Genomic DNA, 22904 nt, shown 5'->3' with positions numbered 1-22904 from the left:
CACCTGTAGGTGGAGGCCCCAGTCAACTCATAATACCTGATTTGCCTTGTTCTTCTAGCACTTTGCGACACATGACGTTCTTATTTGTGAAAGCATTTGTTGGTCTCTCACAGAAATCTAAGCTCTTCAAGAACAGGTTTGATTTGATTTACTTACCACCGTCCCACATGAGAACAGTACCCGCACATAGTAGGTGCTCAAATGTGTACTGACCGACCCAAAAAGAAAAAATAAAACAGACCCTAAAACTGAAATATATTTTAATACTTTTATTCTAAAAAAAAAATCACAAAATCCAATTTCAGGTTAAATAATATTTTAGTCTTAAAAAATTAACAAAGGAGGAAGATTTTAAAGTTTTGTTTTATATCTAAAAATGCATTCCTGATTTCCAGATAACTCATGCAAAATCATATCTAGTGATATTCAATAAAAGGACCTTTTAGCCAGTAGTACAAATTGGATTCTATTTGATTTGAAGCAATTCTGATCTCCAAATCCCATTTTGAAAGATTCCTGAAAAGACCTTGAAGCCGCAAAGTTTATTTGAAAACATAGTTTAAAATTGCACAAATATAAATACAATTTAATAATGTGAAAAAGGGAAGGCATGCTTCAATAATAGTACAAAAATACTACCTTAATCTTGGTACTTTGCAAATTATAAGCCGACTGAGTAAATTAAACACATCAATATGATAAGAGGTTATTTTTATGGTTGTAATTTTATTTCAAAGAGCAATGCAGAGAAATACCAAGATGAAGCTTTAATACCCAATAGAGTTGTGCTATGATACATAATATTTCACTAAATACACAGATACATTATCACCTAGTATGCCAATAACTTTTATACCTCCTTCCCCCATTGCCATGAATTTACTATTGGTCACTTAATTTGGGTTGGTTTTAATTTAGAAACTCAATGTAAACATTTAAAGGTAAATTTTTTCTTTGTTATTTGCTTCAGCTTAAAAATGAAATCCCAAGATTTTAAACATTATTGAGCATGACAAGGAAGCATCACAGAAGAATTTGTCTCAAAACAACATTTTTAGATTAGACTAGATATGCAATATTCACAGATATACAAAATATATAGAAACGTCTTTTCTAAATAGTTAATAAATGCTTGTTATAGTTTGTAAAAAGTTTACTAAATTAATCAGGTTTTTTTTTTTCCAATCAATGTAAATAAACTTGGACAATGAAAATTGAAGAGTGTTTGGGTTCGATGATATGGGGGAAATCAAAAGGAAGTGGGTAAAAATTTAGGTTTGCTGTATTTCCTTTAACTACTGGTAACATATTCAATCATGAACACATTGCTCACACGGCACAATTCTTTCATAGTATCTCTGCAAAACTTTTATATATCTGAGCGAAAATCTAGCCAAACTACCTAGTTGAGTATTTGCTTTAGTCCTTTTTGTGTCACACCATTTCCCTCTTCAAGAAATTCAAAGAAAAAAAAAAACTGCACCCATTTTATTGTTAAGCGAAGAACTGGCTCCGTGTCCTTTTTTTCATCTTTGTTATTTTGAGTGCAGGTTTCTCACAGTGTCCCACTGAGCCCCTCAGGATTTTGCTGCGACTCTGCCACATTGCAAGTTAGTCTTCTCCTGGAGAGAAGGTCCTGAGAAAACAGCTCTGAGATCGGGGCGCTTGTTTCTAGAGCGTGTTATTTTGGGATTGCTGCAGAGGCTGCACATAGTGGAAACTTTATTCAAGGCAAAATGCCACATGAGAGTTTGTTAAGCCTCATACTTTAATTTTCTGTTCTTCTCCTCTTTACTGTTTAATGCGTCCACACAATGGTCTTGGCTGTGTCTTGGGGGAATCCTGTCCTTGAGCTCGTGTGTGTGTGTGTGTGTGTGTGTGTGTGTGTGTGTGTGTGTGTGGCGTGTAGGGAGTGGTGGCAAAGCTGGTAGTAACCTAAGACCCGCCCCGTCTTGCCGAGCTTTGCTCCTTCATTTCTCCTTGGGTTTGTCTTTGTTTTTCCGTAAAGCAGGGGTCACAGCAAAAGGCAATGAGAGGACTTCCGAGTTGGTTCTGAGGGATCATGAAGTCACCTCATCACCCCTGAATTTCAATGTTTTTAGACATATTGACCAAGTCAAATTTCTCAAGTTTCCCAAGAAACTCACCCACCATACAAATGGGACCGTGTTGAGGACAATGGTGTGACACCCACACTGTCACTATGTGACATTTGTGGAAATTAAGTCCCCGTGACCACTTTGCCTAATCATGGTTTTCATGTGCCTGACATTTATCTCCCCATCTTATTCAGAATGTCAGTGTTTCTGATTTATTCCTGAACTTTTAGAAAAATTTGAAATGCGCTATTCAGAATTTAGAACCCAAAAGTGTGCTGAGGCAGTCAACATGATTTTGTTTAGTAGCATTCAGACAGGTGGGTTTTGTTTTAGTTTTGGATCTGTTGTGCCTCAAGTGGTTTTTAAAAATCATTTGGAAGTCTAAGTACCTGGGTTCCTCATAGGATTAGTTCAGCACTGGCTGCAATACTGCATAAACCAGACGTGTGAATATCTGTAAAGTTCAGTGTGATGGCATGAAAACAATCTTAAGGATAGGATATTAAAAGCAAATAGAAAAACTAACACAAAGTTCATGAAAATGCTTCCTTATTCAGAAGCAAGGAAAAATAAGCTAACCTATGAGACTTAGTCATGCACTGGGTAAATTTACATTCAGTGAAGTTATCTTGCATGCTTTGGTTAATATTTGAGTAGGCAGATTTGCAAGTACTAATGCATGCATTATTTTTGTACCTGAGGTTATATGTTTTACTTTTTAAAAATCACCTTTTTACAAACCTTATGCCAGAGTTCATCTGCTAACACTCTTTAAAAATATATATATATATCTCTACTTCTTAGTTCAAAACAGTTTAATTTCAACCAGTTCTATAAATACTGAGATGATAGGGAAACTGCAGTAAAATCTGGAGAGGGAATGAATTTGAAATTATTTTACAAAGTTAAATCATGTGTGTGCATGTGTAATAATTTCTAAAATAGGAGGCCTCAAAAAGATGGCACATGAATTAAGCCTTCAGAATACCCTGTTTCTAGAATGCTTTTAGAAGCATTTCAAGGTATAAAACAACAGCAGCAACAACTAACTTAAAGTACAGTCCAGTCTTGTGGAACTGATTCAAGGCCAATGAGGAAGGGACCCAAAATGACCATCTTGCTCTCTCTGTATTCCCAAGATCATCACCAAATTTATGGTACAGAATTTGGGAGCTCCTGTTATAAGTGGGACGAGCTACAATTGTGTTCAAGTCTTGCTTGTAGAGCAAGAATATACTAGAAAGATTTATCTAGTATCAATATCTAGACAGGGACCTAAGATTCAACGTAATAGTTCCCTTTAAAGAAAAGAATAAGGGAAGTGGCATCAAACTCTGAAAGTGAGTGTGTCCTGGACCTTCCAACCCAGTTAAGTATCATGAGTTTGGTGTTTTGTTGAAATGCAGATTGGCTGAGAAAGCATGGCTCATAGTTTTCTATTCAAGTTTTCTGGTGGACAAGATTGGCCTTTCTTTCAAGGAGTCATGGGGAGTGATCTTGGGAGAAAGCAAAGGGAATGATGACTTAATACGACTGGCCGGTAAGTGGATGCTTTACTCCTTCTCCTCTCCCCTATCGCTCCACCTCTTCCTCACTGTTAAGGTACAGCAGCACGTAGAAATAGCCCACTAGATACAATTATAACATATTTTGAAATTTAGCAATGCTCACCAGCTTTCCCTGCATTTTCATCCAATCTACTGGTGAAATTGGTCCTTGAAAGTCACGTCTATGCAATTGAGTGGCCATTCTAGTAAAATAGTACCATCCTCTAAGAGATCTTTGGCTATTACGCAGTAATGCAAGAAAAAAGAAACTCAAAGCCTTCCCAGAGTGCCTCAGAAAAGAACCAAGGACACTCTACCCTTTTAAATGGAAAGAGTAATTTAAATGACAATTTCACAGCCAAAACCAGTTCTGCCTTAAAAAAAATGTGTATTTGCTTAAAAAAAAGATGTATACAATAAAGACCATTCTAAAATCTTGCTACTTAATTTCTCGTGGTGCTCTGATTTCTATAAACTTTCACTTGCTTTTTAGTAACTGTTTTTACTTAATTTTATTAAAAAATATTATTGAAAAATGTCTTGGGCAATAATTCTATACTTCCTGACAGGCAACAGCCTATGAAAATCTTGGTTCTGATGGACACTAGATGGATTGGAGAAAGTCCTACCAAATCCTCTGCAAATTACCAAAGTATGATGGGAATAGAAAATTGTCTATTCTCCTCTAACACAACTCTTTGGAGTTTAAAGTTACGTTGTATTTCAACAGCAAAATAAAACATAGGCAGCAAAATTTGCCACCACTTAGCAACAATCAAATTAAATCAAGGTATCCTGCATTTATCCTACTGTCAGGCTTTAAATTGTTACTGATCTCATATATGAAGTGCCAGCAAAGCTAAGAAAACAGCTTACCATTATTATTGCAAATTCAGTAACTGTTGAAAGTACAGAATGACATCATAAACAGAACACCTGTAAAGTTTGCTTTGAATCCTTTGTTCAGAGGCTCTTAATGGACTATGACGGATGCAAGTCAGCTGGCCAGCCAGTGAATGCACAGGGATTGGGAGGAGGAAGGAACATGCAGAGAATGGATGCTATTCTATCAGGAATATTCAAGCAGGCAGCTACCATGGTTGGAGGCTGGCCCCAAGAGTCCTTCCCAGACTGAGTTTCTAGCATTCTAAAATTCTAAAGAGTACCATTCTTGAAAATATTCTTGAGCTTTACTTTTTTTCTGAGACTGTAGGGAAGTAGGCCAGGACTGGGCTGTCACTATTGCCCAACGATGGGTGAATGCCTTAATGTGTCTGCCTCCTGCTGCCCAGCTGCAGGCATCACCTTGCCCACATGAGCTTTGAAAATGAATATCAAAACCTCCACCACAGTGCCCTCAAGTCTGTGTCTTTATAAACTAGAATAGCTTGTGATACATGTAAGCCTCAAGTACTTGTGGTTTCATGTTTACTTGAGGCTCCTTCCTACTCCAGGGACGTCAAATGTAACAGGAGAGGACTTCTACCTGAGTTCGATTTCTCAGCATGTGTGCACATTCCCGCCCCCCCACCGCTCTCCCAGTAGAAGCTAACTCCCCAATTAAACTGTTCTGACCCAAATGCTGTTTTGCTTGGTAACTCTAATCATGAAAGTAATCAGCTATTACTAACCAAAGAACATGAAGAAACAGTTGGGATCAGATTACGTTGGGAAGATTGTGGAGGAAGGAAGGAGAAAAGATGAAGGAGATTGGGACAACTTACTAGGACAATCACTAGAATTGGACATTGGTGAAATTATATTTTGATTAGCACTTTGCAAACAATTTTTCTAAATCTTTAAAAAATGAATTTTCAAATAATCACCAAGTCCCCAACAGGCACAAAACATTCTGAAGAACTGAGCGCAATGTAACCAATGAGATAAAACACCACTGCCAACAGAAAATTCCTGATATGTGATACATATGCAAAATGAGAGCCAAAGGGGCATGCATCTTTCTTATTAAACCACTGACATTCAGTGAGATTCAGCTAGAAAATATTGATCTTCTATCACTTAGAATGCAAAAGGGTGAGCAGTGCACATTATTATGGCCTAAGAAAACACATAATTTTTAGGAAAAATGTATTTATCACTCTTAAGAAATACTATTTAAAATATTAACAGTTTAAAAGGAATATTGGTGTGCAGGGCAGTTAGAAAGCAAGTAAACTATGACATTTAAGCAAGTTAATGTCAACTCCATAGAAATCACAATCTCATCAAACTTTCTCCCTGCAGAGAATGCATGAAGAGACGGTACCTCATCTCTTGCTTAAGTTCATACAGTCCCAGAAAGCACGTGAATAAGAAGCACGTGTGTTTGACATATTTACATCCTATGTCATATCTGCTTTAAGAAAAACACTCCTTCAAAACCCTACACTATGAAAACTATTTTCAGGAATTTTTATTTGGTCCATTGATCTAACAAGGCTGAGTTCTCAAATCTTTCACCCCCAAGTTAAAAATTGGAGCAACAAAACAAAACTCCAGCAAGGCATAAATAAGATATTAAAGTGCATATATACAGTCCCAGAAAAGTTTTGATTTGGGACAGCAGAAATTTCTAGTGCAAAAACTGCTTTTGCCAGCAAAGCTCCCTCTCTGGAATCAAAGAGCTACAGTAAAAGTTAAAATTGGAACAGGCTTAAGCAATGCCTCTCTTTAGTCAAGAGTTAGTATATGTGCATGCACCTTGGCCCAACCTATGGTCAATCTTGTAAAAGGGAGAATTTCAGGGGAAAGTTCAGAAATAGTCGGAATTCCCTGATCTGAGGCAGTGCTTTCTCCAGGGGTCCCACGAGCAAGTTCCTTAGATGTGCCATCTGCTGCAAGTGGGGACAAAACCCCCAAAGAACATGTTTTGCAATATGCTTGCAGCTTGTGAAAAGAGTATTCACAAACAGTTACTTTATCTTGGCTTGTCTTGAGTCTGTCAATTCTTCTTTCGAGCGCGACCTTGACTCTACAGACAACATTTTGTGCTTTTGGGTCTGAGCAGAGACTGGGCATTGTCTGTAGGAATTCCCTTGGGTTCTATCACCCTGGCCTTTTGAACATCTGGTTTATCCTTTTTGAAATTCATAATAAAATAGTTTTGCATTTCTCAGTACAATTACTCAGATGAGGGATTATTGTTTTTAATTTTTTTCTTTTCCTTCAAGGATCCAAGTTGAAAGCTCTTAAGAGGACATCCAGGTCACCGAGGTTAGCCGCCTGGAAGAGTTCTGGTTGGTCCATCAGAGAAAGTGCGATTCTGAGGGCAGCCCAGATATTCCCAGAGATGGCAGGATGAGGAACTTGCTGTTGATTCCTGCTCTTTCTTTGCAAACTGAGGGCAGTGAGGAAATTGCTGACCGCTTCTCTAAGAGGGTAGAACAACAGACATTTTAAAATGCAACAAACTTCACAGTTAGCAAACTTAAAAAAAAAAATGCATTAAAATCCTAAATCACCTCTCTGTGGTGTTTTGGATCATCAGATGAACAACTTTCTGATTCTCTCATTATTCTTTAGAGAAAAATCATTGTTAAATACAGAGAAATCAGAAAGAAAAAAGGAAAGCAAATTTTATTTTAGGAATGTCATGTGGGAGAGGAAGAGTAACAGCAAAACCATTGCTAACTCATTAATGCATTCGGTTTTCCCCCATTCCAGGAATGATGTGAAGATTTAATCCATTTGCAGATGTGATTTATATAACTAGAGTTGAAGACGAAGAATCTGGAGCCACTCAGAAACCAAGTGGTCTAACTTTTCCTATTAGTGATAGAAAGATAGGGAACAGCCAGGCCTGAGTTGAGTTTGTTATCAGGGCACCTCGGCTTAACTCCCAGTCATCTCACCTTAGGCAAATTTCTTATCTTCTCTGAGCTTCAGTTTCCCCTACTGTATAATCGGGAGAATAGAACTCATTTTTAAACCTTGTTGTGAGGTGCAGTTGAATCAATTTATACGAAAGCCCTTATCATTAAGTTAAATCAATAGTTCTCAAAGTGTGATCTGGGGAACCCTGGGGAGCAGTGAGGTCAAAATTATTTTTATCATTTTACCTTTTCACTCTCATTTTCTCACAAGTGTACAATGGAATTCTCCAGTCTCTATATGATGTGTGATATCCCAAGAGACTGAAGGCAGAAGGAGATAATGAGTCTGTCTTCTACTAAGCAAGATATTAAAGAAATTTGCAAAAATAACAAAAGAATGCCACTCTTCTCACTAAACATCTTTTTTGTTTGGAAAAATAATTATTTTTCATAAAATACATAATTTATATTAACCTGTAATTAGTTTATTATTAATTTTAAAAGAATCTTTGAAGCTTTTCTCAGTTTAATTTCTAACATGGTAAAAACTGATAGATCATAGCCCACCTAAACAAAAGCCCTTTGAGGTTCTCAACAGCTGTCAAAAGTGTCACGGGGTCCTGAGAATGCAGTTTGTGAGCCGCTGAGTCAGATGCTGTCCAAAGGCCTTCTAGTTCCTCCAGTTGGGGTACCTGCGGGGTCTGCCCTCTTCAGCACCCCATGTCACCTGAAGTGTGTATTGTGTATCTCCCAAACTGGTCTTTGCTAGGAATAATGATGCCACTTTAATTTGTAGCGGCTTCACTCTTCTTAAACGCTTTTCACAAACTTGATCTCATTTCATACTGCAAGGTGGTCATTCTTAAGCATCTGGTAAGAATCCTTAAAGAAAGTAAGGCTAGATTTCTGATTCCATGTACATGATCCAGGCATTTGCTCATCTATATAGTTTGATCTGCCTGGAAATGAAAGGCAATTGGGAAATGGTTGGGCTGTATGTGACAACTTCGGTAATGGAAGGGCGTGGGTGTTCTAATCACTCCCTCTTCTGGATGTCTTGTAACCAAGCAAGAGAGGAGGATTTATAAACAGATGCACATGGAGAGTCTACTTTAGAATCCCTTTCTGGCTTCCTTGTTACAGGGTGGCAGCTCGAATGCCAACCACTCCATTTCCTCTCATCATCCTAGGCCTGTAAGAACTCTGGGAGAAGGAAGATCTCGGGATCACCTCCTGTGCAGGCTGTTCCTAGCCCCTGAGTGTGTGGCGGTGGTCTCTGAGGGACATGAAGAGTAATAGAAGAATACTGTAAATGGTAGCCTCATCAAGTAACTCGAGGTTTTTCCCACGAAGATGGTCTTCACTTGTTCCCCGACTTGGGAACTCAGAGTCCTTTTGGGGGACTCAGAAGATTGTACATGTGTATGTGTGAATAACTTTCAAATGTTTCACATATATATGTATGAATAAGTTTAAATTGTTCGTGTATGTCATGATTAATAAAAAATACATTCATTTAAAAGCATTCTTCATTTTATAGTAGCTTTCCCTCATTATACTACTACTAAACGTGTTACTATCAAAGGGGTTGAGATTTCTTCTTTTATTAAAAAGTGGTCCTCACTTTTGAAATGGTTAAGATTCTTTGGTCAAAGTTCTACTCTGGAGCTCCTACTGACAAAGGGGCAGCATTTTAAGCTCTGCAAAGTTTCATGCCAACAGTTTCCTCTCCTAATTTCAATTGTATACAGGCCTAGGGTAGGACTTGCCTTTGACCTGTTATAGAAAACATGAGATGACAAGCAGCAGTGCTATAGCTAAGACACCTGCGGTTCTTTAGGAGAGGTCCCAAGACTTCGGTGGATACAGAAGTATTTGTACCAGCTCCTGGCTTTCTTCTGAGCCACATCTCTATTGAGGGTTGTTATTTCCTAAGCATACACTTACACTTCAAGTTAAACTTATTTTCAGAATTCATTTAAGGTTTATGTCTCCCTTGATGGTCTTTTATCTCAGGAAAAAAAATGCAAGATATTTATCACTTCACAAGATTTCCCACACCCAGCGTGACAATAAAAGACCCACAAAGCTTAGCTGAGATGTTCCAAAGGAGATGATTGATCAAGATGGACAGATATAGCAAATAAGAATACAGAATACACAGTTAAATTTGAATTTCAGATAAACAGTGAATAATTTTCAATACAGTTCTCCCTCCATATTCATAGGGCATTTGTTCTAAGACCCCCACAGATACCAAAATCTGAGGATTCTCAAGTCCCTTATATAAAATGCCATAGTATTTGCATATAATCTACGGACATCCTTCCGTATACTTTAAATCATCTCTAGATTACTCAATACTTAATATAACGTAAATGCTATGTAAATAGTTGTTATACTGTACTGTTTACATAATAATGACAAGAAAATAAAGTCTGTACATGTTCAGTACAGACACAACTATCATAGGCCTTTTGATCTGCGGTTGGTTGAATCCACAAATACTGAGGGCTGAATGTATAAGTATGTCCCATGCAATATTTGGGAGATATTCTAAAAACATTTGCTGTTTCTCTGGGATTCAAATTTAACCGGGCATTCTATATTTTATCTGGCATCCCTGAAATTGACTTTCTCCTGTACAAGAGATTTTCTGCTTGAGGATTAAAAATTCACATCTCAACAGAGTTGCCCATTGCTACCTGTCACAGACTTTCATGGCCTCCTGCAAATAGTTGCCCTACTGAGTCTTACATCTGTGAATGCCAAGAAAGTATTTTTTTTTCTGAGGAAGAGTCGCCTTGAGCTAACATCTGTTGCCAATCTTCCTCTATTTTGTATGTGAGCCGCTGCCACAGCATGGCCACCAACTAGTGGTGTAGGTTCATGCCCAGAATCCGAACCCAGGCCGCTGAAGCAGATCACGCTGAACTTAACCGCTAGGCCACAGGGGCTGGCCCAAGAAAGTATTTTATTGGCCCCTCAAGTATTGTTTTCTACGCTAAGAAGTTACAGTTAAGAAAAACTCATCCAGAAGCTCTATAAAAGACTCTTTTAATGGAATTCAATGTGTCTACACGCACATATGTATTTATTTACATCTCTCCTTGTTCCAAAAAAAGGACCTAACGTGTCTCATAAAATACACGTGCACCACATACCTAGAAAATAAGTGAAAAAAAGGAGTAATGATAAAATCAGGTTAGGGAAATCAGACGAAGCCAGGACTGAAGTTAGTGTACAAAGTGGACATCGTCAGGCTCAGACAGCTGGTGTGCAGGGAGGTGGCACAGATTCAACTCTGGCCTTTTGCACAGCTGATGTACAGAGGACCTCTGTGTCAGCGCATTTCACAATGTCCACAAAATAAAACAAACCAGTTGCTCAGGAGTCACACAGCTATTCCTGGTTTTGACCTGAGCAAGATCCTCTTAGAGGACAGAGTGTAATCCAGTGACTAATGTTCTCTCTAAGATCCTTTTAGCATAAATGTAGCAGCTCGTTTCTAAAGGTTCAATATTTGCCAATGGCACAAGGCTCTAATGCATTTCAGAGGCAGCAATTCTTCAAATGTCAAAAGAATGTGATCCAGTTATGTAGCTCTCTGATGACTTATCTAAATAATAATTATAATAAGGATACTGATGATGATGGCAATGATAATAATCATAACAATAATGCCTACTAGGTATTGAACATCTGCTCTGTGCTAGGCAATTACATTTAACCTGCACAATAATCCTGCAAGATGGATATTATTACCTCTTTTTTTTTTAAGCAGGTGAAGAAATTGAGGGTCCAAGTTATGTGCCCAGAGTCATAAAACCAGGAAATGGCAGAATGGTGATTTGAACCCAAGCTTGTCTGATTCTAAAAGCCTGTTTCTTTTTGAGTTATGAGAAAGGGTTTACATCTTTTGCGGGGTTTAAAACTAACATTTAGTTCTCTTTTTTCCAGTTATGAAAATAATACCTGTTTATTTAGAAAATAGAAAAAGAAAAAAATCACCCAAACTTTCATTACCCCAAAGAAATAAAGGTCATTTATGGTCCTTGTTGATGTGGAAAAGATAGAGAGGATATAGACCAGAATGATAATGAAGAATCACGAGAGAAGGAGAAAGACATTTCAAACTATAAACCCATCATTTTAAAATTAGGTTTAGAAAACCTGGATTCTTGGCTCTGCTTTGCCAAAGGCTGGCCTTGGGAGCTTCTTAAGCCATTTTCTGGGTCCTCCAGCCCCGCCCCTTAAGGTTCTTTTTCCCTTAGCTGGAAGACGAAAGGTTGGACTGTTCATGTTTCTCAAAGAGTTGCCTTTGGGGGTGTTAAAAACCCTGATAATTTCTCCCAACCCAAGTCAACTGAATCAAAATCTCTGGGGGAGGGGCCTGGGAATCTACATTTCTCAAGATGCCCATATGATTGCTGCTTTCTAAAGACTGAGAAACACTGAAGAAAACTGTTCCTCCTTCAAGAGGCCTCAAGATCTGAAAGTTCCAAGTTTACCCTTAACAGGAGGAGGAAGACTACTCCTACAAAAGGAGATAGTTTTATTGGGAAACCACCTATCAGGTTACTGGACCTCAGCCCTGAGCATGACTCTTGGCTCTCAGCCTGCTGCCATACGTCACCTGTAGGCGCCCAGGTTGATGCAGCTTATTCCCAGATTGTATCTGGATCGGATGAAGCCTGGCTGAATCTCCAGTGCTCGCGTGTAGGCCTCCACTGCTTCCTCGCTGCGGTCTCCATTCGCCAAGGTTGCCCCGAGACGGTTCCACAATGAATAGTCCTGATGACAAAATTAGAGCTCTCTAACAATCAGCAGAGCCACAATGACAGAGTATTCCTATATCCCCTGCAGAAGAAGGATGATGGCTAAAAATTTATCCAGTGCTCACGGATGAGGACTGTGACGTGGTGCATGACTCAAAAATCTTTATGGAGAACTTTGTAAAATGACTTTCATTCATCACAGAGCAGCTACCATTTGATGCTGTCAGGCAATTCCTGTTTCTATTTTAGGGACTTTAAGCATTAACAGCCACAGTAGCATATCATTAGAACTGATCACTTTAAACCATTGGATGCAGAAAAATAAAGTGTAGCAGAAATGTACAAAGTATAGCTTGTGAAAACTTATTTTTAACAGAGAACCTCATGGTTTCTTGCTGTGCGCTTACCTCTGGCCGAACAGTTAAGGCAGCATTAAATGCATCTATTGCTCTGTTAAATTCTCCGCTCAGGTGGAACAGTACTCCGAGACCTGTCTGCAGGTCTGGGTCGATCATATCTCCATTTTGGTGGGCAGCTTCCAGATACAATTCCTTTACTCCTTCCAGAACAGAACTACAAGGGAAAAAAATTAGATTTGTAATCCAAATAGTCTGAACATGACTGATGTTACTATTATGTTCTCTGTTCCAAGAGAACATTACAGACTAGAAAAATCTTGCTTAAAATATCTTAGCTTAATGAAAGGACTATTAATACCGCATGTTAAAAAATACCTGCTGATTTTCATGAAATATTTTGTCGCACACAGATGCAGACTGTGCTAAGTAAGGTTTCACAAGCAGAGTTCCACTGACCCTGAGTGCCAATGTCAAAAACCCCAGGGCTGAGTTTCCCAAGGCCTCGTAAGAAAGAATTTAAAATCATGATTTATTGTTGACAGAAACAAAATTCCCAGAAGAAAGGACTTCCATTTTTCCCCAGACCTAATTCTCAGGTGTTATAAAACTTGCCACATTGGTACTTAATTACAATTTATTTCAGGTTAATTATATGTGCAAAGCATTTGGCTTCAAAATGTGGTACTCAGATAAATGTCTGGGAGTACCCACAATGTAGACCACATGTCCAAAGATTGGCTCTGATCTCAGCATCAATCTTTTTAATCAGTGTTGCTCTTCTAGCAGACTGCTGTCCTATAAACCATTCTGGGATGGGTGGTGGTGGGGACCTGAGGCTCATTAATTCCCTTAAGGTGATGAATTGTGTCTATGGGTGTAATTTAAGGAGAAGGATACCTATCAACTGGAGATTTAGACATTCGCCGGCTGAGGCCTGGAGATCCTTTCTTGCTCTTCACAAGGTATTTGTACTTTGGATTTTGCTTAATCCAATTCTTTAGAGCTTCACAGGCATCCTGCTGATGGCCCGTGTTAGTGTAACTCACAGCCAGAGCCATCAAAGCTTTCAAGTTGTTGGGCTGCAATTCTAAGCACCTGAAAAAAGGCAAAAAAAAAAAAAAAAGAGGCAATTTCAGATTCTTTTGGAACCAGAGTCTGAACAGTTCTCTAGAAAATTCGAAATCTTTATTAACTAAATGGTGCAAAAACATTGCTAAGTTTATGTTAAGTCCCTGGAAAATACACGAAAATTGGGACCTACGCATATTTTTAAGAAAGTTAAAACTCATCCTATGAGTGCTAGGTTTGGTAATTTTAATAAATGGTTTTAAAACTATAGAATGTGGCTAATCCTTGCACATAATTTATTAGTAGTTAATCTAATGAAAAGCAGGGGATATCATTATTTTAACACTGCTCTACTATCAATATATTAAATATACCTTATCTGTAAAGCAAACTGACTTGAACTAAATTTGAACATCCAAAGATAAAAGATTGTACAGTGTTTGTAAAGGAGAGGGAAATTCCTGTGTTTGCAGACTACTGATATGGGTTTATAGGAGGCACAGGCTACAGCTGCTCCCCTCATGCTATTCCACTGTCTCCAGCAAGGGCTTTTCAAACTTCAATGTACGTGAGAATCATCTGGGGATCTGGTAAAATGCAGATTCTCATACGGTAGGCCCAGGTGGGCCCGAGGCTGTGCAGGTCTGATGAGCTCCCAGGTGGTGATGATGCTGGCAGTGCCTGGATAAGACTTTGAGCAGGAAGACCTAGTTAGTACCTATATCAGTGCTTTAGGAAGAGATTCTATTTATTTATTTATTTACCTATTTATTTATAAGAAAGAGTAGGGCAAGTGGAAGTTTATTTGGTAGGGGCTATTTTTCTAGGGTTTAAATAGGGGCTCTAATCAAATAAGATGTGGTGCTACACCCACCCAAAGTAATCTAGACCTTTTGTCAGGGGCTCAGAAGTTAGACTTTGAGGTTGCTGAAACTATCTCAGGAGATTCTTCAGAGACACAAAGAGCTAAAATTACATTGGAATTATTTTGAGTATGTTTTTTCCTGTAGAAAAGTCAGATGCTGCAGAAGGCTAGAAAGTTAAAAGGAACTATTTATTGAATGAGTCTATTTTATGACTGCTCTTGTCACACTCTTTCATGCCAATGAAGGTCAATTGATTTGTAGATGGCAAAACATTGCGATTTAGGAACATTATTTCCTCATAAGTTCCTGTTTTCCAGAGCTAAGTGTAAGTAATAAGTGGCATCTCAGCACTGATCCTGGCACAATTCTTTACAATGTACTTAAGGGTCAAAAGACCAGTGTCCACCAGGCCCGTGGTTTTGCACTTAGCTGCATCTACCTCTGGAGGGCGACAATAGCTGCTTGTTCGTTTTCGTTCTCTGCCTGGGTGATCCCGAGGAACTGCCATGCCTATGAAAAACAACTGATGTCAGCATTGCAAGAGGAAGCGGAATCACTCATGTGCTTTAGTTGGTTGCTCACCTGTGACAGATCTCTCTATGCAGAGCAACCTGTCTCAGAAGTGAAAGTCTTGTTAAAGGGAAAAATATCACATGCATTCTTCGTTCAAACTCTTGTGACACCTGGGTCAAGATCCCCTGTCATTATTTACAAACTCTCAGTATTTATTCTCTCATGCGACCCATGGAAACCTCTCAGTTTCTGAGATTTCATGGTATTAAGGATCTTCAAACCAAAAGATAAACATATAAAATTAAGCAATTGTGAGGAAAAGAGGTAGAAAAATAACCCAGAAATGTAGCTAAGTAGTCTAAAGTTTATAATAAGGAAACTCAAGACGTACAAAATGAAATTAGCTTGTGTAAATGAAAGTCAAGCAGTTATTAGAAGAGGTAACAGGAAATTTAGGAACTAGGGAAAACAAAACAAAAACAAAGCTCCTACAATGTGCTCACTGCTCTAATATAATCATTGTTAAAATGCATGAAACACATATAAATGCAATGTAATGTATATATATTATTTTACAGCCTACACTTACACTTTATATTGTATCATAAGTACTTTTTCATGTTTTTACAAAATCCCCCTACTTATAATTTTTAATTTAAATTTTGTTGAATGGATATCTCATTATTTACTCAACCAATTCCCTTATTGCTCTAAGGCTGTTTCCAAGCCTTTGCTATTGTCAATAATGTGAAGAATATCTTCAAGAAGATGACATTTTTCATATCTAGAATGAAAGTTTATAGTATAACAAATTTCTATTTGTATACTTATAAGAATAATAATTCTCACACCATTACAAGAGCAATATACATCAACAAAACCTCTCATTGTCCTCAGATTTGCTGGGGATGGGGCTGTATCAGAGTCCTAGGGATTTAAAAAGGTATGGGAAATGTATAACTCTCCCACATTTGAGAATGAATGCTATGGACATTTTAAAACAAAACTGTATGAAAACACATAGAGTCATCTCAAAGTGCTGTAAAAAAGTAAAGTGCTATATTGGCTTTTCCCCTCATGGGTTATTATTACACATACCATATAAACTCATAAAAAATACTGATTATTTTCCCCTAGAGTATCAAGGATTCTTTTTAATCTTTCAAATGTACATTTGGCAGCCTCTATTTTGATTTCACCTTCCACACACCTTAGAATGCTTCTTAAGAAAAGATAGATGAAACAATCTTTCTCTGGGGGCTTCTTCCTAGCCTTTGGGTGTGCTGTCATTTTCACTGTCCCCATATCTTAGCCTTGGGGTCGCCAGATTCAGAAGCCCTGGGTCTTTGTCTAGGATCCATTAGTTACTAAGTGTCCTAATTTTCTCATTTATGAATCTGGAATAATAATGTATACTTTTTTTTTTTTTTTTACCTCTGCTGGCTGTTACGTCAAATGATATAATATACATGAAAACACAGAGCATTTAGAAATGTAAGATGACAATACTATTTTTTGGAGGGTGGCCTGTAGTTTTCTATTAATGCAATGACTTTCTCTTCTACAAGATTCATGTATCTTTTTAAAAATTCCAGTATTTGGTTCAGAATTCCAGCTCTCAGTTCAATCTCATTCACTGTCAAGGTTTTGACTAACAGGATACCAGGGGCTTTAACTAGTGATAAGTTTATTTGTTCTTTCTATACAAACTAAGTACAACCAATAATAATAATGAAGGTTAAATATTGATGTGCCAGGCACTGAACTGAGCACTGTATTTGTATGAATTCAATCAATCTTCACAACACCCAATGAAATAGTTATTATAATCGTGATTTCCATTTTACATCTGAGGGAACTGAAGCTTAGAGGGTTGAAATGACTTGTCCTAGATCACAAGGGCCTTGGCTGACCAGCGGTAGAGCAGGGATTTGAACCTACACAGTTAGGACAGCAGAGTCTAGAAGCTTAACCACTGTTATGTACTGCCTTCTCAGCACTGTATACATCCAACCCTAAAATTCCTACAAATTACTCTGGGAATATCCCTTACAAGATGTTTCCTGAAAATTACTCACAAACTAAAAAAGAAGCCTTTATACCTGCCACTATCTTATTACAGGCCTTCGCAAGTTTGGAAACGTAACGTACACCAAGATAGGGTGGCAGAAGCCACTTTGGTGGTCTCTCAGCCTCTGTCTCCAATCACCCTCCACATCTCGGAGAAAGGGGTTTTTCTAACATGCAAATCAGATCTAGTCTCTCTTCCTAGTGGTTCCCCATGGCTTTCAGGATAAAGGTCAAGCTCTTGCCTACCTCTTCCTGCCTCCTCTCCTACTGTTCTCTCCTCCTCTCTCCCCACCAACCTGGTTTCATGCCCGTCTGCCCACCCAGGAACCAATTCCTCTTAATAACAACTGGACTCTCCTGCTGTCTTTAGTTAATCCTCTCTCCTTCAAAACAGGGCTTTGGATTCACTAGGAGGGGAAGGCTGGGTTGGGAGCCCTGCTCTCTGCTCTCCTAGCATCCTGTGCATTATCTGACATTACTTTTATTACAGTGCATTGATTTATTTACTTGCCTCTCCAGATAGACCACAAATGTGTCTTTTCAACTGTTTTATCTTTCCAGCTCTTCAATATTTTAAGCTAGTGCTTGGCACGATTCTTGGGACATAGTTAATGTGCTCTACAAATGTTGAGTGAGTCAAGGAAGGGTAAGAGATGTCGTGGCTGTAGATCCAGACGACACTGTACACTGCCCCCTGAACACTGGTGAGCTTCCAGGTTGGCGATTTTGGTTTGTCATTTCCTGTGGCCACCCTTTCTTTGTGGGCACCACAGATACTGCAGATTTGGTTAGAAAACAGGTACCTGTTTGTAACTTTCAAATGTCAGACTAAGCCAGGTTAACCCCTTGGGGAACCTTTACTTGATGAAAATGCAACCCAGCAGAGAGAGCTCTGTCACCCTCTGTCCCTCATTAGCACATGCAACCACTTTTTGAGCCTGGCAGGATGAAGGGGAAATGATACCTCTGCATCTCCGGGGTCCTGAAGAATCGCTGCCTCCATGAACAGGATGGTGACTGGCAGGTCCCCTTCCTTCAGCCTTTTTAAACCTTCTTCAAATGCTCCAGGCCAGTCCTTGAAGGGGTTTTCAGTGTGGAAGTAATAGCCCTACAACACAGAGAAGGGCCAAGACAAGATTCATGGACTTATCTCTTCATTCTTCCATTCAATAAGTTCTTTTTGAATTTTAATTCATTTATTTAAATTGTTTAATTAACTTAATTTCAATTAAATTTTAATTACTGTTTTTTCCTTATTATGAATGTAGTACATTTTCATTATATAAATTTTAGATAATGTTATTTTGTTATCAAATAATATAAAAAGAAACAAAAAGTTACCCATAACGCTGCAACCTAAATATGATCTCTGCTGATATTTTGGAGTTTGTTTTCCTTCTGATATTTCTTTTGTTCTTTTTGTTTTAACCATTTCCCCCCAAGATTTTAAAAATACTGACTTTTTGTGGCCGGCCCGGTGGCGCAAGTGGTTAAGTGCGCGCACTCCGCTGCGGCGGCCCGGGGTTCGCCGGTTCGGATCCTGGGCATGCACCGATGCACCGCTTGTCAAGCCATGCTGTGGCCGTGTCCCACATAAAGTGGAGGAAGATGGGCACGGATGTTAGCCCAGGGCCAGTCTTCCTCAGCAAAAAGAGGAGGATTGGCAGATGTTAGCTCAGGGCCGATCTTCCTCACAAAAAAACAACAACAACAAAACTGACTTTTTGGTCATATTTTTGCTAAGTGCTGCCACCCACCCCCTGAAATATTGATACCATGTACTGTACATCTGTTTTTGTTCTGTGGCCCTCTGGAGGGCTATAAACCATCTAATATTTAAGATTTTTTTCACCCTCCCATTCCTCAAACCAGTTTTTGCCTCATTGGTGGCTACATTGTCCCATTGAGAATGCATGTTTTAAAGTTATAGGTCTTTTATGGGAAAAATTTAAACAATATAGAATGTACAAATAATCTTCTATTATTTTTTTATGAGTATACAAATTAAACAAATAAGCTCTTACTATACATGCAGTTTTATAGCTTGAGCCCCACTTAGTTTTAGTTATTAAGATTATTGATATTATACTAAAATTTCTTTAATCAATCCCCTATTGATGGACATTCAGGTTACCTTCAATTTTTTTGTGATTATAAGTAAGCTACAGTGAAAGCCTCAAGCTCAAATCTTTGTCTGCTTTGATTATTACCTTAGGACAGAATTCTAGAGGGATTTATTAGGCTAAAGGCTATGAACTGTTTTGAGGCCCTTGATATGTGTAGCTGAATTGTTTTTGAGAAAGTGTGTCCCAGCTTAAACTCTCATCAGAATTATCTGAGAGACGTTATTTTTGCAACCTTACTAGCATAGATTATCATAAGATCCTTCTAATTTGATGGATACAAATAAGCTAGTCTGTTGATGACGTTACTAAGGTTTCAAAATAGATCAAATGGAGACCTTCATCCTCCACAGGTGCTTCGAGAGACAAAACCCTTTATCAAAAGCCACAGGGTGTGACCAGCCTCTGTAGTGGTGTTATGGATGTGGGATCTCGGGATTGAGGAGCTCAGGGCCCCAGCCATGCCTCAGGTGCATGGATTACAACCCAGAGTCTGACGATCTACATCAATGTTCTCTCTTCTTGCTTAGTTTTTATAACTTTGTGGAAAAGACAGTTATTTTTAATGAGATAGTTGTTCTGATTTATGAGATTGCCTGGCCTACTGTGGGACAGAGAATATTGAGAAGAGGAAGACATTTTAATGACTATGTGGATTGCAAATCTCCTAAGATCAGAGGCTATTAATCATCATTTCTCCAGTATCTAGTGCAGAGTAGGCACTCAATAAATATTTGTTGGATTGAATTAAATATCATGGAAGTTATCCAGAACCGAATATTATTGAGACTTCCTCCATCACAACAAGACCCATAATGTAAACATAGATATATATATTTTTTTCTCTCCTGTGTAAGAAAATTCCACATCTCTTTCAAGTCATTTAAACTTATTTCTCAAGTGTTTTTTTTTTTTTCCTAAGTGTTTTCAAAAGCGTAAATCCTATGGCAACTGGGACTTCACAGGTAATTTGGCTGATTGTTCACTGTACTCACACGTTTGCCGGGGCTCCTATCGGGGACCATCTCTGAGGAATCCTCTTGGGACTTGACCTGGCTGTGTGAAGGGTATCTTTTCCACCGAGTTTCTCTGGTAGCTGTGTAATGACCACCTATGAAATACAGTCCTAAGCCCTACTTCACTGATCTTGTTGCATATCGACATGGCTCATGCGACTGACTGATGAAAAGCATTATGGGATTAGCCCAGTTCTTGTTCCAATGTCAGTTAGTTCAGTAACTGGCCAGCAGTCAGGATCCAAACTCTCGTTGGCTGCCAAACTGTCTGTCTTAACATTGATAAAAATGAGGATGTTTCATTCCAGCTCTGCTGCCTTCACACACTGGAAGATGATATTATTTTTATCTACTAGAATTTCTTCTAGGTCAGATTGACATTAAATTGTCTCTTTAACTATTGGATGTTTTCACAAAATAGTTATCAACTAATTTATAAAAATATGATCCAAAGAGGCTGAGAAAACTGGTCAGCATATATAAGAAGAGAACTGGTCACCTTCTCGCTAGCTGAGATTGTAACTTGGTTCTGGGCTTCTTGGTTGTCGGATATCCAGTTCCTCCGCGCCATTTCTTCCCATTCTGCTTGCATCTTATCCCAAAACTCTGTATCTGACTAGGAGACAGAAGAAATGAAGCGAGATGGATTTAAGAACATGCTATATCATCTGGTTTATTTCCACAGAGACAGTTTTCCTCACAGATCAAGATGAGTTCTGAGAAGGAATAAAATGTTTAAACTGTCCACATTCAATGACACTCATGGTTGAAGAGTTTCTAGAGGGTACTCAGTGGTCAAAGTGTTGAAATGGATTAGTTGTGATTTTCTCTGGCAGGAAAATAGCTACCATCCGAATGACCAGGATCATGTATACCAAATTCAGCTAAAAATCCATTACATGAACAGTTTCAAATGGGAGTGCCAGGCACACATTTTGGGAAGGACAGCCTTTCCTAGAGTTGCTCCTAGGATATGAGGAATTAGAGCCACAGCTTTGGGTCTGGCTGCGCAGTGGCTTGGGGAGGCAGCTGGCCATGGACAAGGGAAAATAACATTAGTTGATCCTACTCTGTGCCAAGCACTGTGCTAGGAGAAAACTGAGCCTAGAAGGTTATGATCACAAAGCTAGGACTGCACATGACCTGACTCCAATCTGGCTTCTAAGCCCATGCTCATCACTCATGGCAAACACAGCCTCCGGGTGCTAAAGAAGGAAGGACCCCGGCTTTGGGTATGACCCTGACTGAGTCCTATTCAAGGTCTTTTCTATGGGAGGATGATCTTTTGAAAAATATTACATTGTGTTTTTCTCCTTATAATTTTCCTTTACATCTTCCAAAAGGGAAATCAGGCCATTTGCTTTCCTTTACTTCAGGGCAGTCCAGTTCCTGGACTGAAGCAGAATTTTTCTCTAAGACCTCTTGCTGGTTGGCTTCTATTTTATTAAGCCTGAAGAAAGTACTTTAGGTGTCCTGCAGGGAGGAAAAAGGGGCAAGTATCCTAAAGAACTTAAGAGAGGAGGGGGAACTTTCCAGGGGTGGGAAAAGAGAAGGAGGGTGGTGGGTTCTGATGAGAAGAAGCCTGGTGCTTAGCTTTTAGGTATTTCCCTGGCAAATTGGCCTGACCTCCAAAAGGACGACAAAAGGTGTGACTGAGGGGGCTGACTTGAACTCTGACTCCCACATTGCTGGGAAATAGAGAGAAGCTGGATTTCAAGGAACCACTTGGGGCTTGGTTGGCTCTTAGCAGTCAGCATGATAGACAAGAGGGTGGAGACTCTGCCCTCGTTTTCTGGTACCACATAAGCCTTCCATATTTGGCGCCTGACACTAAGTTATCTGCCAGTTTGGTAAGAGAGATACTTGGAAACCACTTCATTTTCTTTTAAGAAAGCAAAGAAATGAGTATTCCTTGAACACCTGAGTCTGAGACTGAGATTATACACTTTACTTGCAAATCTCAATTTCTATGATTATAAGTCCTTTTTTTTTTTTTTAAATTTTTTTTTTTTTTAATTTTTTATTTATTTTTCCCCCAAAGCCCCAGTAGATAGTTGTATGTCATAGCTGCACATCCTTCTAGTTGCTGTACGTGGGACGTGGCCTCAGCATGGCCGGAGAAGCGGTGCGTCGGTGCGTGCCCAGGATCCGAACCCGGGCCGCCAGCTGCGGAGCCCACGCACTTGACCGCTACGCCACGGGGCCGGCCCTGATTATAAGTCCTTGACTTGTTGACACACCATCAAGGTTGCCCTTCACCTTTTAATCCTCCCAGTCTCACCCTCTATACTCCACCCTCATGCCTGGGTGGTGGTTGTTCTGTGGTGAAAACTCTTCTTCAAAGTTTCTCTGAATGATAATTATAAGCATATTTCTTCTGGATACAAATGTTCAGGGAATAAGGGCCAGCCCAATGTGATTAATCCCAGGCTACTAAATAAATAGTAGGAGTGTTCTTCTCCTTTATGTCCAGGATACTCATTCCTACCACGAAATGGGTCCTGTCCCTTCAGCGGAGGCCTCCCCTCAATGAAGGCTCAGGGAAGCAGGCATCTTGACAATCTGTGTCTGAGATGCTAGAAGCACATGGAATGGCCACCACTTACCTAGGTTAAGGTTAGGAATAAAATTCAACATTTCTTTTTCTATGAGT

At 39.1% G+C, this 22904-nt stretch overlaps 1 protein-coding gene across 1 annotated transcript in view; it reads right to left on the bottom strand.

The window, feature by feature from the left end:
• Positions 1-5201: 5201 nt before the first annotated feature.
• Positions 5202-22904, bottom strand: part of PEX5L (peroxisomal biogenesis factor 5 like) — an 86363-nt gene continuing 68660 nt past the window's right edge. The window contains exons 7-13 of the mRNA XM_014783161.2: positions 20751-20867; positions 18077-18220; positions 14969-15039; positions 13493-13690; positions 12644-12809; positions 12095-12252; positions 5202-7016 (exon numbers count right to left, since the gene is read on the bottom strand). Of these exons, the coding sequence (XP_014638647.2) occupies positions 6812-7016; positions 12095-12252; positions 12644-12809; positions 13493-13690; positions 14969-15039; positions 18077-18220; positions 20751-20867 (1059 nt within the window). The 3' untranslated portion in view covers positions 5202-6811. The remainder of the gene's footprint in view (positions 7017-12094; positions 12253-12643; positions 12810-13492; positions 13691-14968; positions 15040-18076; positions 18221-20750; positions 20868-22904) is intronic.

This window comes from Ceratotherium simum, chromosome 15 (genome assembly GCF_057802395.1).
Source record: "Ceratotherium simum simum isolate JZ-2026a chromosome 15, ASM5780239v1, whole genome shotgun sequence".
Classification (NCBI taxonomy): Eukaryota; Metazoa; Chordata; class Mammalia; order Perissodactyla; family Rhinocerotidae; genus Ceratotherium; species Ceratotherium simum.
This window is presented reverse-complemented; position numbering and strand designations above follow the sequence as displayed.